Source organism: Molothrus aeneus, chromosome 1 (genome assembly GCF_037042795.1).
Source record: "Molothrus aeneus isolate 106 chromosome 1, BPBGC_Maene_1.0, whole genome shotgun sequence".
NCBI lineage: Eukaryota > Metazoa > Chordata > Aves > Passeriformes > Icteridae > Molothrus > Molothrus aeneus.
The window spans coordinates 10,222,628-10,240,461 of record NC_089646.1 but is presented as its reverse complement, the minus strand read 5'-3'; the positions used below and the strand labels follow the sequence as shown (position 1 = coordinate 10,240,461).

Sequence of the window (17,834 nt, the reverse complement as noted above, 5' to 3'; positions counted from 1 at the left end):
ACTACTGTTACTCCTTGGCCCACCCACATCTGGAGCTGTCTGCTTGGGAAGTCAAAATAATGTTTGACACAGCAGTGGGGTCCTTGGGCTCAGTGCTGCAGCGTGTGCAGGAAGGCACTGGCCATTCCAATTTGTTAACTGGGAACTCAGGAGATTGAAGTGTAGATAACTTGGGGTACATATCAATTACATTCCCAAAAGTGATGTAAGGGTGTTAGATGCACATAGCCAGGTAAAGCTAAAGGTAACCAGAGCTAAGCCCTGCTCCTGGCATGTGAAGAGGAACTGAGACAAGAATTTTGTAGGAAAATCAGACTTGATCCTGCTTCCAAGGAATGGGAGGACATTCCTAACTAGTGGAAAAACAGTTTGCATAGTCCTGTTTTGTCCAACTATTATTTTTCAATTTGTTCTGTAATTAAACTGAAAAATCATATCCTATCTCATTTCAAGGTTTTCTTTGCAAGACATCTAACGTGAAAACCAAAGGCAAAATCTTTTTTCTGTTGTCATTATAATTACAGAGGAAGTCCAAAGGGTAATTAATTTCTAATCTGACTAACCTTTCAGAGCACTTAAGAGTATTTGGATCAAAAGTACTGAGCCCAGGGTGAAAATTAAATATTCAGTTTTTCAGACAGAACTTCAGATTCAGTCTCACATTTTGACAAACAAGTTCCAGGCTTGGTACCTACAGGCCCCACAAGAAATTATGTAATTTCAATTGCACCTATCAGTTGCTTCAGATCTTCCTGCTACCCAGAGGTCAGCATTAAGTGCACGCTGGAGAAGTGTCCTTACACAAAGTGAAACTGAGCCTGGTTCCCACAAAGGTCAACGTCCTCCATGATGTCTAATGGTACAGCCCAGTGTGCTTGATGTTTTACTGATTTCATAGAATCATAGAATGGATTGGGTTGGGAGGGACCTTGAACACCAGTTGGTTCCAACCCTCCTTGCCATGGGCAGTGATGCCACCTCAGGTTCCTCAGAGCCCCATCTGGCCTGGCCTTGAGCACTTCCAGGGCTGGGACATCCACAGCTTCTCTGAGGCCACATCCTGGGACCTGTGTCCAGTTCTGAGCCACTCACTGCAGGAAGGACATTGAGGTGCTGGAGTGTGTCCAGGGAAGGGCAACGGAGCTGGTGAAGGGTCTGGAGCACAATTCTGGTGAGGAGTAGCTGAGGGAGCTGGGGGTGTTTAGTCTGAAGAAAAGGAGGCTCAGGGGAGACCTTATCACTCCCTACAACTGCCTGCACAGGGGCTGTAGCCAGGTGGGGATCAGTCTCTTCTCCCAGGCCACCAGTGACAGGACAAGAGGAGATTGCCTCAGGCTGTGCCAGGGGAGGTTCAGTTCGGACATTGGGAATAATTTCTCCACTGAAGGGGTTGGAAAGTGTTGGAATGGGCTGCCCACAGAGGTGGTGGAGTCAACTTTCTTGGAGGTGTTCAGGAGATGACTGAATGTGGCACTCAGTGCCATGGTCTAGTGGTGCTCGGTTGAAGGCTGGACTCAATGATCTCAGAGGTCTTTTCCAACCAAAATGATTCTGCAACTTTCTGAGTAAAGAATTTCTTCCTGACATCAAAATCTCTCCTCTTCCATTTTTAAACCATTCTCCCTTGTCCTGGCAAAATGTCCTTTTCTCTCTTTTTTTATAAGCCTCCTTTAAGAGCTGAAAGGTCACAGTGGTTTCTCCATGGAGCTTTGTATTCTCCAGCCTGACCAACCCCAGCTCTCAGCCTGTCTTTGCAGGAGAGGTGCTTCAGTCCTCTGATCACCTCTGGGTGATCACCTCTGGACCTGCTCTAACAGGGCCACATCTTTCTTATGCTGAGGACTCCACACCTGGACACAGTGCTTCTGGTGGGGAAATCAAGTATGCATATTAAAACAAAGGGAATAAAATTAATAGCAGGAAAGGATTGAATGCCAAATTCTAGGCTAGAACAGGCATTATTTTAGTGTGCTTTGACTTGTTTATAAGAAATACTTCTCATAGGTCTTGCTTGCCAGATGATATTAATGTCAACAAGATTTTCCCTCTTTTTTTTTTATAGCTGCTGGGATACAAATGAGCATGGTGGTCCCTGGTGGGTTATACGAATACCAATTTTAATTTCTATTATAGTAAGTAAAATTTGAAGCATGAATTATAGATCTGTTCAGCATTGTGCAGTGCATGTAGCCATTATTCTTTACTGCTAGTAACAGATAGGCAAGAATTCTGTTTTAATGAAAAGAAATTGTGCTGCAGGAGAAATGTTAAACAGATGCCAAGGCCATTAAAATTTGTTGCCTTCAAAATTTATCTGCCTCCTATTAAATTAGCAGTTGCTTTTATTTGTGTGTTGTTCTTTCTTTAACATCTCTCCTGTTTATGAGCCTGGAGGAAGGAAAAATCTAATTATACTTCTCAATGAATTGCAGATTTGATTTTGTGTGTAAATAGATAGTCTTGCAATTGAGAATTTGATATTAGTAAAAAAAAATATGGCTGTGTATATCTTTCTTTAATTGCTAGTCTACTGAAATATATATTGAACATGAAGTATTTGCAAAATAATACCATTTGAGAATGTTTCACAGGGCTTTTCTTGTTTGGAACTCATTAGAATTACTGGACTAGTGTAATAATATTCCTGTTCACTGTAATGATTGTGTAATTAACTTTGGGCGTAGTATACTATGGTTATATGTCCATTTCTGAAAATAGTCAGAGAGCAAATGAATATATTTTAGATGTACTTGCTTCGTTTTTAAAATTATAGGCAGAAGATCTAGGGCATTATTAGATAACACAAGATTTCAGGAGTTTGCATTAAGCTTGGGTTTGCCTTTCAATCTGTGCCTGCTGAAAATCATTTTGGGAGAAATTCCTGTTATCACTATCAGTGTGAATTCTGCAGTTTGAAGAGAAGGAAGAGTAGGCCATATGTGTGAAAAGACGTGAGGTAAGGCCTCAAAGATGTTTTATGTTATGAAGAAATGAGCATGAAAGAGACCTGCAGCAGGAAGGGAATACTTGGACCTCAAGGGTGCTGGAGAATGGGGAACAATCCAGAGTTGAGAAAATATGTTGGAAGATAAAAGCAAAACAAACCACCTGGTGTTTACAGGAAACCCAGTTCTCTGGATGCTCAGTTTGAACAACTATCTGAGACTTCATGTGCCAGAAGGCAGTGCTCCTCCAAAACAGTCCTAGACCTGGAAGTTTGGGGAGTCCAGAAGTTATCCCAGGGTGCATTGGCAGACCTGAACTGCAGCTGGATCTTAGTGAAGGGAAGTCAATTGGAGTGCTGGTCAGGCAGCAAAGTTTGATCTGTCCAACAGTTTTGTGAGAGCAGGCTCTGATACCATTTTGCACAGTGGGAATGGCTTCAGTTAATTCAGTGTGTCAGAGCCTTCCCTGGCATTTCCTCCTGGGAATTTTGGCTTGAGAGAAGTGATTTGGCAGAGGTTCACACTTCATGCTGTAGACACTTCAGAGTTACTCAGTTGGATGTGGCTGTTCCAAATGAATGTGCTGTTACCCCTGTTCTCTCTTTCTCCACTAATACTGGCTCCAGGGTGTATGGCAAGTTAATATCCCCTGCTGTGGGCACTCAGCTGCATTAAGTCTGCAGATAAAATCTGCAATAGCAGATTTCTGGCTGTTACCTTTGTAGGTAAGCCTCTAAGTAATCATCTGCCTGAAAAAAATACATGTTAAGTTCAGCAAAAGCCTATGTTTTCTAACATTTCTTTTTTTTATTCTTTTTTAAAGGATATTAGATATAATTTTCCTGAATTTTTGTTTCATCCTTGTCAGCTCTTTTCACTACCCTTCACCTGTCATTTCAAACAAAATGTTAAAAACAGAGGGACACACACTGGCTATGACTGTGTTTTATTTATTAGTATCCCAAATTCTATAGGCTGTGTTATGGAAGACGCAGAAATTCATTGAACTTGAAAAGCTTGGAGCCAAATTTTTAGGAGAAAGGAGGATTCCATCAATACATGAAGACAGAGATTTATAGCAGTGAGACAGGCACTGTCTGGTTAGGTACCCCACCTCCTGATTTTGTGCTTTGGGATGGAGTTAGCTCAAAACAACAAAATTCTCATTTTCACTGTGATACAATTTTTTCTCTAGATGAATTTATTCTAAAGATGTGTGCATTTCATGCATCTGTGTATGTAGCTGGATTTGCAGTTTTTAGCACACATTGTAGCTCTGAAGGTGTGGATTCCTACTGTTCCCTTACTTCAGCATGGACATGCTGTATTTAGTGTGCAGTTTTCTAGACCACACCAAAGAATCCAGCACCAGAAGGGATAGTGACCAAAGAAAGCTGAAAATCAGGACTGAAGAAATAATGGGAGTGAGACTTAGGTTATACTGAGTTTTAGACTTCAATTTTCTAGACTGATTAAATTCTGATCATAATGATTTTTTATGCTAATGCCTTTCTGAAAAATAAAATATGAAATAAAATACAAAATGAAATGCTACTCTTCTGTCTTAGAGGGCTGTCATGAGAATTAGACTGCAGGGATTCAGATGGACTGGATGATCTCCAGAGATCCCTTCCAGCCCCAGCTGTTCTGTGATCCCTTCCTTTGTAATGTCAGCATCAGTATCCAAAACAATCAGACACCTGTGAGAGGCCCTTTTTGTGCTTAGTTGGAGCAGAAAGATCAGCTGTGCAACAATCTTCTCTAACCCTAATTCAGACAGAAAACACTGAAAGTTGAGGTGAGGAGCAAGGGAGGGTCTAAACTGCCTCTGGGTTTCCAGTGGTGAATCCATGTGACAATTTAGTGCTTGATTGCAGAAAACAACATCCAGTGTCCCATCCTGCTGGGAAACCTGTCCTCAGCTGAAGTAGTGGAAGGAGGACACTTCTGAAAACTGGGGCTTTCAAAGACTTTTTCCAGCCAGAGCAGCAGTGGTGGGCTTGCAGTGGTTGCTGGTATTGGCAAAAGTGGTGCTGCAGAGCATGAGAGGTTTGGCACTGCAGGGTGAGGGCTCTGGAGGGAGGTGCACAGCTCCCAGGCTGACTTGCTCCTGTCTGACTTGGTAAGAATTCATTTTTGCTGCAGATTGAGTGGAGAATTCAGAAATCACCATTATGTTTGTTTTCTTTGCAGGTGAATTTTATACTTTTCATTAGCATTATAAGAATCTTGCTGCAGAAGTTAAGATCTCCAGATGTTGGAGGAAATGACCAGTCACAGTACAAGTGAGTCATATTTTTAGATATTATAGACAGAAGCAAAATAATCTCTTTAAGATTTCATCTGCTGAAAACCAACAACTGCTGTCTTACTATAATTACATTTAATTTAGAACCACTTTTAGATACAGTTTAATAAATACAATTATGCTGAAATGGAGATAAATATATTTTTTATCAACTGCTTAATTCAATAAAAAAACCCTTAATTTTATAAAGACCAACAAGTTATTTTGAATTTGAATTTAATCCATGAATGAGTATGCTGATACAAAATATATGGAAAGTAACATTTTCCTTTTGACATATAAACATTTAATTTTGACATGAGAAATGTTTAAAATCCTTTAAAATATTTTTCCTTCAACCTCCTTAAAACCTTTTTTTAAATTTCTAAAATACTGACATATATTTTAAGAGCTGAAATTTTTATTTTTACCAAACATTTAAAAATTAAATAGAGTGTTTTATACTGATTTAAAATAGCATATTTACTTTTTAGAGGAGAACAGTTTTTTCTGGCTTAGAACAACTTGATTTCTGTTCAGACTTTTTTTGTGTGTGTGAACATCAAATCCTAAAATATCTCTTGTTTCCACAGCTTTAAAATCAAGGGATATTGGGGGACAATTAAAATGCATTGCTAAAATTGGTTTTGTTCTTTATTGCCATATCTGTTGTTATTGTTGTTTATTATAAGAGCTGCTGGAAAAGTAATAATCTGCAATCAAGTCTTTTGTAGAAGGTTTTATCTGAAAGCCCAGACAAGACTCTGTCAGTTCAGGGTGTCAATATGATACTTCAGGGACAAAACCTAACATGAACACTGAAAATCCAAAGCCATGAGAGTGGCCTTTGAAGCTGTGCTCCTGGATAACACCTTCCCTTCATTGAAAAAATACTGAATTCCTGTTCCAATAGCTGACAAAACATGCTATGCAGAAATAAAGAATACCCTTAAAGCCAAGAGAAGCAGGACCTTATGTGTTTGCAGAAATAAAGAATACCCTTAAAGCCAGGAGAAGCAGGATCTTATGTGTTTTGTAGACCATGTGACGTTGGATGCAAAAAGTGAAAAATGCTGATGTGCCACAGAAAAGTCAACACAACTGGACTGACAAGCACATTTGTTTTGCAGAGCTACAAGGGTCTTGTTTTGTGTTTGCTGATTCAATTATCTAAACATGTGTGATAGCTTGTTGAATCTAGATAAAACTGTGCAGTTGCCACATTTTTATATAGCACAATGGCCAACCTATAGGCAGGAAATCCCCTCAAGTTTACTTCTTGTGACATAAAGTTTTCATTGCCTCCACATGGTATTTATTTAATTTTTGAAAATTAGGCATTCCCTTACTTTCAGTCCCACCATTTTCCAGAGTTTACTGTAGCACTTTATAATGTGAAATATTCACATTATTAGCAACCTTGTCCTTCATTATTCAGCCCTGTAAATTCTTTGCTTTTAGCATTTGATTGCCTGATTAAGTTTGCATTTCTGGTCTTTAGCTGATACCCATGGGAAAGTAGATTAACCTCCTCAAGAAACTGCATCTGCTGAGCAAATTAAAAGATCTGGGAGGCTCGTTTATCAAATTGCAAATTCATTTTTTAAAATGCAAAGAATAAGGATGGGGTTTTTGTCCCTTTCTTTTACTAAAATGTAAGTGTGGTATAGAGGAAGTAGCACCAACTAAACAAAAATTACTAAGCCAAGCATGGAGGGAAAGTGAAATATGAATCTAAAATTAATACTACTCATGCAAGTCACCATTTTTATTCTCTTCCTCTGAACCTGCTTGTAGCTGGTTCCATCCTTTTAGTTGTTTATTTGATCATGCAGTGAACAAGGCTAAGTCCAAATAAAATAAATTTTCCATTTCATTTGGGAAACCAGGAAATTTGCTGCCAGTGTCATCCCCTCCAGTTGTAAATGAATTTCTTCTGCTAAGGAATCCCTATTTTTCCTGCTTCTGGTATCATCTTTAGATGTGAGGGATGTGCTATTTTTGAGATTTGTTGTCAGAAATTATTTCCACATAAATAGATGCAGCCCCTAGGCCGTTATGAACAAAGCAAGGCCATGAAGAATGACACAGAAAAAATTAAACTACTTGAAATACCTTAACTTTTCTGTTAAAATAGGTGAATTCACAACAGCATCCTTTCATTATTGAATCAATTATATTCATCAATACAGTGCTGAATTATGGAACTCAACATTATAACATCTCAAATTTTATCTGATGCCATACATCCAAAATTGTCCATGACTGGCCCTGTATAATATATAAAACTGATGTTATTAGAGTGAAATAAATGACAGATAAGGTAAAAGTAGCAATTTATCATTCCAGCAGTTCCATGAGCTGTTGTTTGTCAGAGCAGTTCTGCTTAGTAATTTAAAGTTCTGTTTCCTTAACTTCAGTAAGTAGTGTCTTCTGCTGAATTTTATTATGGAATTGACACCATTGAAAATGATTTAATGTCCCGTGCTTAACACCCTCAGTAAAGCTATGAAGTTTTAGGATTTGAGGCTCATGAAAATCTCTCAGCTGGGATGATTCTGGATGACATTTCCTAGGTACTGTTTGCACACTGCACATGTGCAATGTACAGCCTAACCCTAGAGTTACACATTCATCTCAGTAAAACAGCTCATCATTGAATTGCAGCTTTTCTCTTTCCTTTCCCCAGGAGACTTGCAAAGTCCACCTTGCTGCTGATTCCTTTATTTGGCGTTCACTACACAGTGTTTGCTCTGTTTCCTGACCGCAGTTCCAACAATTATAAAATAATCTTTGAGCTGTGTTTGGGATCTTTTCAGGTAAATTTTAAGCTTTTTAGTCAAAAGAAGTTTTACTGACCTAGGTGAGTGCTGCCTACTAACTAAGGAATATTGTCTCTTTCCAGGGGTTGATTGTTGCAGTCCTATATTGTTTTTTGAACAGTGAAGTAAGTCTCATCTTTCCTACTGAGAATGTTAAATATTGGTTTTAGTAAATGTATAAGTGCCCCCATAATTCTGCTCTGAGACACAAAACTGTTTAAGAGGATGTCTGCATTCCTATAAGTGGAATATATTTGTGACAGTTTTTATACAACAGGAGAAATCAGTGTAGCTGGGGGAAGAGCTCTTTAAGAGCTGTTTAAAATCAAATTCCTTGCAAACTGAGGAGGTAGTGTCTTCTATTGATGTGATCTAATGTAGCTCTGTTAGAAGCAATGTGCAAGTGAGGTGCAACACGTCTGAAAATTCATCTGGAACTTGAAATATCATTTAGTAAGTATTTAGGGGTAATGTTCTGTCAGTATCTAAACCTCAGAACAGCACAGATTTTCAGAAGTGCTCAGCATGTCGTAGTTCTCATAGTCTCAAGTGAGAAAGATGCAAAGAATTCCTTTTGATTTCAGCCACTATGCAGTGTCTGACAGAAGGAATCTGTCTGAAGGAGACACCTGCACAGACAATAATATTTAGCTCTCCTGAGTGCTGTTCTGGTCTTTGATATTCATGAGATGCCTGATTTTGGGTTAATCATTTGATTCTATGCCTTAAGTACATAAGATAAATAGCTCGATACCAAAACCTAATGTTGCAGCACAAGTGATACAAAATTGATTTTTGAAAGTGACCTTAGGGCACCTCTTCACACACAGTGTGGGCAGTCTTTGCCTCAGTTATGTGGCCTTTGTAAAAGGATACTCTAGAGGGAAGGGATGCCATCCTGAGGGACCACGACAGGCTTGTGGAGAGGGGGAAAGAGCCTCAAGAGGTTCTACAGGGCTGAGTTCAAGGTCCTACCCCTGGGTCTGTGCAGGGCTGACTGAGGCATGAAGGGGTTGAGAGCCATCCAACAGAGAAGGACTTGGGGATGAAGGATGGACCATGAGCTGGCAATGTGCACTTGTAGCCCAAAAACCCACCTCTGTTCAGCATTGAAAGAAGCATGGCCAGCAGGGCAAGAGAGGTGAATTGTCACCAGTACAAGAAAGACATGGATGTGCTAGAGCAGGTCCAGAGGAGGCCACAAAAATTATCAGAAGGCTGGAAGACCTCTCCTGTGAAGACAGGCTGAGGGAGTAGGGATTGCTCAGCCTGGAAAGGAGAAAGGTCTGGGGAGACTTTGTAGCACCTTGGAGTACATAAAGGGGGGATTATAAGGAAGAGTGCAAAAAACCTCTTAGCAGGGCCTGTAGTGTCAGGACATTTTTAAACTTGTATGTGGTAGATTTAGAAAGGAAAAAATCTTTTCTGTAGGGGTGGTGGAGGCACTGTAACAGGTTGCCCAGGGAAGCTGTGGTAGCCCCATCCCAAGGGCAGGCTGGGTGGTGCTCTGAGCAGCCTGGTCTGCTGGAAGGTGTCCCTGCCCATGGAAGGGGGTAGAACTACGTAATCTTTAAATGTTTGTACCAATCCAAAGCATTCAATGATTCTGTCCTAGAGATCCCCATGTGACAGCCAACAGATGTGGAAAATTTCCTCCCATAAAAGAAAATTTTCAGCTCATGTTATGCATTTTCTTTTGAGCACAGGTGCAGGGGGAGCTGAAAAGAAAGTGGAGGAGCTTGTGCTGGAAGCAGACAGCAGGCAGAGACTACAGACTGCACTCATCCATTTCCCGAAATGGATCAGAAAGTGTTTCCCAGCTCCACAGGAATTCAAGAGCTCACTCATTTATGCAGACAGAGACCACCATGATATAAATGAGCTAGGTCCCCCAGAACATGAAAAGCTGTGGGATATATCATTCATTATGCAGCTTGATGTGATATTTTATAACATGTACAGTTTAGTGCTTTGCTTTTCTACATGTTGGTATTTGGGGAATTGTTTTGTGCAGCCAACCTATTATTGATGGAGAATCCTGCCCCATGGATGCTTTCTGTTTTGTTCAAATGGTATTCATATTAATTCTGATGTTCTCTTGCAGTTTACTAGCTGTAACAATTCAAAAATTCATTTTCCATAAAGGTTCCCTTTACTTTCCAAAGTGGCTACAAGATCCATGCAGGGTATCCTGCTCAATGCAGATTTCTTTGGCACATGTAAGGGTTAAGATGGGAAGCAAGAAAATTTCTTACACTTTATTTATACTTAAGGAAACATTGCCTTAAGGATTAGGAGATTCTTTTCTAATTATGGAAAATAAAATTTAAAAAAAAAATCTAAGACCATAATTAACCACACTGGGAGTTCAGTGTGCTAATCCAGGAAATCATTAACATGATTTACAAGAGAGGGAAAAAGGTAGTATTTCTAGGCTAATGGCACACATTTCAGAGGTTACTTTCTACAGAGTTTGATTCCAGTCCTGTTGTTACTTTCAAAAGTGCCTGGTTTGGTATTTGGGTGCAGAGTTTGGGGCTACCTTTACAGGCCATACAGAAAAAAACTACTCTATTACTTTGAATATAGTAGTTCTCAGTTGTCCCATTCTGTTTAAAGTCAGAGATTTGTGTTGATCTTTCATGAAGAAGTTTTCTTAAGAGATATTTTATTGCTAAAGCAGCCTGGCATAGGATAAACAGCCTTGGATAGCTCATTAGACTTTGAAAATACATTTTTTACGGTATTGTCATTGAACTCTCTCTCTAGAAACTACATATTTGACTGCAAAACACAAGGAATATTACAGTGAAGTTACAACTCAGATTTAACAAAAAAATTAAATTCTTTTAGTTTATTCAGTTCTATATCTATCTGAAATTATTTAAAATTTAGTCCTGACCATGACTCCAGAAAAAAAAAATTAGACAGAATCCCTTAAAATTACCATAAAAGGCATAAAGAAGGAATTTTCAACAATGCCAAGCCTCTTATGTAGCCATGTTTAAAAAAAAAGGCAGAGAACTGACAGTCTTATGAAAACATACATAACATTTCCTCTCTTTAAAAGAAATAAACCAGTGATGTTCTCTTCCCATGCCAAGGTTTAACCATGTCCACTCTACATTACAAGTGGGAATAATCTGTATTTGCATGAGTACCTCCATACAAGCCATTGCCCTCATATTTCAGCTAACAGGTTTTATGGAGCCAGCAGAATCCAAGGTCCCTACTCTTGTCAGATAAAGGGAAGAACAGCAGCAAGGGCATCCCTTGGCAGGAATATTTGTACATCCTTGAAAATATTACCAGTACTGGGAGTATTGTCAGCAGCTGTCTTAGTGCATTACAATTCTTGGTCTGATTTAATCCAGCTATTTATCAGTCAAACACAATTTGTTTTAATGGGATTGCCATGGAGTCACACAGAGTTTTGTCAGACCAAAGATAGAAAGGGATCCATGGTTCACATGGATCCTGCAGAACCTGGTGAATGTTACATGACATCAGCTGGTATCATTTGAGTTCAACTACAATCACTCAAAGAATTGTTACTTACAAAAATTGAATTTAAAGGAGCTATTGATCACTTTCAGATCATTCATAATGTTTTCTGTTTGGCAGAGTAACTATGAGATTCTGGGTGGAAGTAGGGGGCTCAACATTCCCATGGGGTCTAAAGATGTGTCCCTACACATGTATTTAAACTCAATATATTCCCAAAGACTTTAGACTGAGGAAATACTGCTGAAATTTAATATGTTTCCTGGATCTCTGGAGAAACTTATCACAAGCTCTTAACTGCAAATATATGAAGACCCACTGGAGCTGTGGGAGCTGGTTTTACACCTAAATTAAACACATCTGTGCACATTAGGGTTCTTTGTCTGCAGTGGCATTGGGACTGCTCAGTTCCCTGAGATGAGACGTGCAGGATGTTCTTTTTTCCCCCTTAATTTCTGGGGTAGAAAGGCACATGTGACAAGCATTCAAGTGTGCTCATCTTTGTGCTCAAATGAGGTTATGTGAGTGAGTTGACACACAGACAGAATGGTAGCACAGAAATAGACGTTTCAGGCAATCATTTCCATCAGTCTGTTCTGCATGATGCATCACCAATTATATGTGTTTATAACACATTGTATCTTAGAGAAAACTGTCTTTGTTCTAATTAGGTGAGCATGAAAAAAATCTGCATTTTAATTATTTCTGGGTTATAAAAAAAGAAAAGCCTTAACAAGAAAATACATTTTATACTGCAACAAACCAGCATTGTTTCCTTTAACAGGGTGCAGATGCATTTGGGCTTGATTCTATTTTTCATGTAGGGTGAAATGCCACATGAGAATTTTGCAGTGGGAGAACATAGAGGTACCACTAAGTTTGTAAAGGACAATGTGGACATGCAAAGAATGGCACACAGGACAGAGAAGTGCTGTATATATTTTTGATTCAAGCCAGTGAAAAGTACAGTACTGTGGAGAACCTCATCCCTCTATTAATAATATAAATGCAGACAATCTAAATATTTTTTTTGTGAGACAGTTTAACTTCATAATGCTTTGGTCAGGCATTATCATGGCAGTTAAGACACAGAGGGCACTATGCTCACTTGTTTTTACTCCCAGAAAATTTCTCATTTCCAAATAATTTTGTGCAAAGTTACAGCATCAACCCTATCATCACCAGTTTGGCAGCTGCCTTTTCATGGACGGATATAAAAATACCAGTAAAAGGTGCAGAAGTTTGACAAATCTAGAACTTGATCAGTGCTTTTCATCTTTACAACACCCATAGCAAGATGGATTCTCATGGCTTTGTCTCTCATTGCATTTTGCTGAGGAGCATGGGATTAAATGCTCTTGCTTGTGCTGTGATGGCTCTAAAGAGTCAAAAGAACAATGCAATGAAATATCATTTGGCCTTCTGTCATCCCTAATCCTAGTTATCACTTAGTCCTAGCAGCAGCAGCAGGGGAGGAAGTAGAGGCTGCAAGAGAAGTGTAACCTTCCCCTGCACCTTCCTGTCTTTACTCCTTTACTGCCTTTTCCCCTTTGGTTGCATCAGAGTCCAAACTGAGTTTTAAAGTATTCAAGGCAGGAAACCTGGGGTTTTTTGTCCATCCCCACTGAAAAGCCAGAAGCACAGCTTGTACTTACTGAACAGGAATGATAATACAGTTCACTCCCAGGACCTTGGTTAATTGTTGTGCTTTACCTCCCCTGGAGGCACCATTAATTCTGAGTGATTTCTGTCAGCATTACCTGCTGCTAATGCCTGAGGAACACAGTGACAGTTTGCTCTCCACTTACTAACCACAATTAAAAACATAAATATGGACACTGACTTAAATTTTCCTCTGCAGAGCCAATTTCAGCTGGGTGCTTGATAAACTCAGGTGAAATTCATCTGCCCTGGTTTTGGTGTCTAAAAGCTGCATGTTGGTCTCTGAGTTAAAGACACTCTTAAGATGTCTTCCACAGTCAGGATAGAGAAATAGGCACTAGTTGAAGATGGCTCCTTCCATGTTCAGCTGGGCATCTGAGGCAGGTAAGCTGGACCCAGTTTTCTCTGTACTTACTATAAAACGAGCTGGGGTAGCTGGCTAGTACTTGTATTTCTCACTCCAGAGATAGAATCAGGTAAGATGCATCCCTCCAGAGGAGATCATTAAACTGTCTGGGTAATATTACACAGATACATACTCCTCTTTAAGCCAATTACCTTGGGTTGGCCAAAGTTATCCTCCAAGGAATGTGCACTGTAATTCCAAAGGTCAGGCAGTTCATTGGGTCAGGTATCCCTGCCTGCCCATGATAAAGCTCACAGGTTTGTGTCCCATTTTGGTTTGCCTGGCCTCAGCTTCCAACAAATGTTTGATTTTTTGGGTGTTTGTTTTTTGCCTTTTGTAGGAGGGGCCATATGCTAAAAGAAAGTGCTTTACAGTACCCAGAATTTTCTTTGTGTTGTACTGCAGGTGGGCAGCTAAAGAATACCCAATATAAGCTTGTGATGGAGTGTACTATAGCAGCAATAGGCAATTGGTGGCAAACAGCATTGCAAAAAACCTTCTACAGTCAAGTTGGAGCCATCCTACCCCACTCTGTAGCATCTGCTTTGTGTCCTAATTCACCCTAGGCTTCCCTTTGCTTTTAACATGCCAGAGGGGAAAGCAACCAGCACAGACCCTCAGCAAACCAGAGACTCTGTCTGGGGCAGATTGATGAAATAAGGCATTGCCAGGTGCATGTGTCACACAGTCCATGTGCAAAGACTAAGATGAATCATCTGCATCATTTGTCCTCTATTTTTCTAAAAATCATCCTCTGTTAACTGTGAGTTTGCCCAGTTCAGCAAAGTGATTTTGGATAAAGTCCAAATTCAGTCTATTCAGATTTTTTCAGACAAGGAAAAATCAAGCCCTAAATATGTCTGACAAAAAGAAAGAGCTGGCAAGTAACCTGCAGACTCTGTGTCTGCTGCTGTGTGTGTAAGGGTCATCATCTGAACAATTACTGTCTGTGCATAGTGATACAGGAAATACCTTTACCAACAGAAATACCTTCATGTTACCATGAGTGCCTCTATCAGCTGTGGGCTGTCAGTGCTACCCTGATATGACCAAATACAGAAGTTAGGATGCAGTGCTATTCTGTTGCTGAAAAAATAATAAAAAGTGTTTGAACATGTATGTTACAAGAGTACATCAGGATAACATTTAAAAGGAGCATTCTGTGATATGTCTAACCATTCTGTTGAATCTGGTTCTGCCCAAGGATAGCAGGTTGTAGTTAAATCTAATTCAGGAACATTTCTATTGTCAGATTTAAAAGTGACTGAAATGTCCCAAATCCCCCTATATCCCAAAGCACTGTAATAAGTTTATGATTACCTGCAGCTTTTTTTGTCCTGGCACAAAATATGTATGTATGAGTATTACTTCATATTTCTCTTTTGTCATCTTTGTTATAACTTTATATCTGTCAAGTATGGTAAAAATTTAAGATGATGTAAATTAATGTGATTATTTTTTACAAAATGTACAGATTATGATGTTGTATAGATTAATGTGTGTAAATAGATTTCATACTGTAATTCACTATAGTTTTCTTCTGGTTTTGCTCTTTTGTTCTTTTCTGGTTTCAGTTTTTAATGTCACAAACCTAACAGCCTTCTCTGAGATGTTCTATATAAAGCTGTGAACAAATAAGTGTTTACATCTTTATGCTATTACAGATAATAGTAGTCAATAACACCATAACGGACTGAAGAGGAATCAGAGAATAAAAATTTTAAAAGTTTTGCACAAAAATTCCATTATTTATGTTTTTTTTAAAATTGTGTACAATGATGCAGTTTTCTGACTGATTCAGTGGCTCATGGCCATGCTGAAGGATGTGGCTAAGTCAATATTTCACTTTTTAATTCAGCAGCTGTTAGACACACATGTTAAAGAAAAACAGCCCCTAGCTTCACTGAGGAATATGTAGCTTTCTGTAACCTAGATGTGCTTACAGGGGCATGAGAATGGCACACAGCCAGAGCAGAACCAAGTGATCCCATATGTTGTGTATGGCACCATCCCCATGGCCAGCAGCTATTTTTGATTTATCACGGCTTGCTCAAAACTTGATTGCCCAGTTATCTGCCAGAAGTACAGGTGTCTGTCTGGAGCACAATATAATGCAGTGAGAGCAAAGGAAAGCTGTGATGTCTCTCCTGTAGAGGCAACACCATCTGTCATGGTTTTTTCCCTGAAAGATGTGTATTTGTTTCTATACCTGGAATGGGAATGGGCACAGGGTGAGAATGAGAATGAGACTGGCAGTGGTGTGCTGCTGATGGGGCCAGAGAGAGAGGGGACTACATGTGGGGGAGCAGGTGGCACCTCATGGGGCAATCCCTGCCCCGGCAGTGACACCAAGCAGGGACAGAGGATGGAGCCTTTTCTGGTGTCTCTCATGGACCAGAGGGTCCATCCCCTCCTGTGTGTGAATCACAGAAGCCACTCCACCCAGAGGGCTCTTCTGAGCCTTTGGGAGACCTGAGCTCCCATCCTCTCCCACCTCGTGTGAGTTCTTGTAGGAGCTGTGTCAGTCTGGACCCTTTGGCAACCAACAGCACACCTGCAAAGCCCTTCAGTGTCCTTGCCCCCAGGCATGCCCTCTGTCCCTCAGAGCCAGATCACCCTGGTGTCTGCATGAGCTGCTTTGGAGCTGCTGAGCCTGAGCATGCAGGACAGCCAGGGTGCAGAGGAACAGAGACACTGGACCAGTTCCCATCAGTTCTGGCAACAGCACCTGCAGGTTTTCATGGCAAGTCTGAGTCCTCTCAAATGCAGAAGTGGATCCTTTACAAAAGTTCTGGATAATTAGAGGAATGGTTATCCCAGAATACAAGCAGTGTACTGTGGAGGGGAAGAATAAGGGAATCTGCAGCTGAGAGAAGGAAACACTTCTCTGACAGCTCCTGCATGGCCCCACTGGGCAGTATCAGCTGCAGGGGTCCCTTAGCTCTGTACTCTGGCCCACAGGCAGCTGTGAGTACAGCACAAACTGCATGTGAACACACACACTCCCTTTCCTCTGAGTGCACCAAGGAGCTGCTAACTGGGACACTTGAAAAGGCAAAGGAGATCAGTGGATGGGAGGGTGGAAGAGTCAGAAAGAGCATCTGTCTTCATCTCTGTAAGAGAGCTGAACCAAAGAACTACAGCAGACAGAGAAAAGGTATTGCAAACTCTGTGTGTGTGTTCCACTTTGGTGTGGGTTGTAGAATGAGGTTACTTTCAGAGAACACCTTGTTTTCCCCTAGCAGTGCATAAGCCAAATCCCCATTATCTCCCAGTTCCAGAGCTTTTCCCATCAGTGTTCCCAGTTCAGCTTGTACCAAGGCAGAGGGCAGCCCTTAGGTGGCAGAGTGACAGTCTAAAAGAGGGGACACAGACCATGAGGAGGAACAGGGAGCTCATGAGAGCCCATGCTCAGGGAAAGCAGCATCTCCCCCACACCCTGCAGCTCTGCAAAGGCCAGATCTGAGTGTGGCCCCCTGCAACACTGCCCTGTCTGTGGAGTTTGGGGATGACTTTTTCAAAGCAGGCACTCTGGCAAGGTACAGGTCATTCCAGTTTGCAAATGGGTTCCCTGCACAATGTTAAAAAAGTCCTAAATAACCAAACCATATGTGTCCAACTGAATAAAATGCTACCTGTTAGTTATTATTTACAATCAATTATATTTTAATATCCTTAACTTAACATAGACTGGGATATATTATGAGCTGGCTGACATGCAATTTAGGTTGAATGATTGTATCAAACCATTTATTAAAAAAGTATACATTGCATCAAACCATTAAATAACTTTGTGTTGCAACAAAGTAGTTATAGATTTTCATGTGGAATAAATAAATATATTTCATGTAATATCCTACAAATTACCCTAGGATATTGCATTAAATATGGATATTGGATTTGGAAGGCAACAGAAATCTAAATGAAGAGCTGTGCTTTATGTTGAAATCCTTCTGGATTTCTCAGTTGGTGCCTTTGTAATTGAGACTGCTTCTCAACACAATCCCATTAAGCTGTGAAATTCTCTGTTCAGAAAGGCTTTATTTAGTAATACCCCTTGGCCACTGCTTATCCCTGGTTTCCTGCTTGTATTCTTCACCTGCTTTTAATTAGTGCCTTGAGCTTTGCCTGCCTGTCTCTGTAGGATATGAAAAAATACTGAGGGAAATAATGAGGGAATTAGTAAGCAAGTTTATAACAGTATAATT

The 17,834-nt window shown here is 40.2% G+C and overlaps 1 protein-coding gene across 1 annotated transcript in view; it reads left to right on the top strand.

Annotated features, from left to right (window-relative positions):
- VIPR2 (vasoactive intestinal peptide receptor 2) overlaps positions 1–15,154 on the top strand; it is a 51,022-nt gene extending 35,868 nt beyond the window's left edge. The window contains exons 9-13 of the mRNA XM_066551199.1: positions 2,063–2,132; positions 5,139–5,230; positions 7,922–8,051; positions 8,138–8,179; positions 9,761–15,154. Coding sequence (XP_066407296.1) covers positions 2,063–2,132; positions 5,139–5,230; positions 7,922–8,051; positions 8,138–8,179; positions 9,761–9,931 — 505 coding nt within the window. The 3' untranslated portion in view covers positions 9,932–15,154. The remainder of the gene's footprint in view (positions 1–2,062; positions 2,133–5,138; positions 5,231–7,921; positions 8,052–8,137; positions 8,180–9,760) is intronic.
- The last annotated feature ends 2,680 nt before the right edge of the window (positions 15,155–17,834 follow it).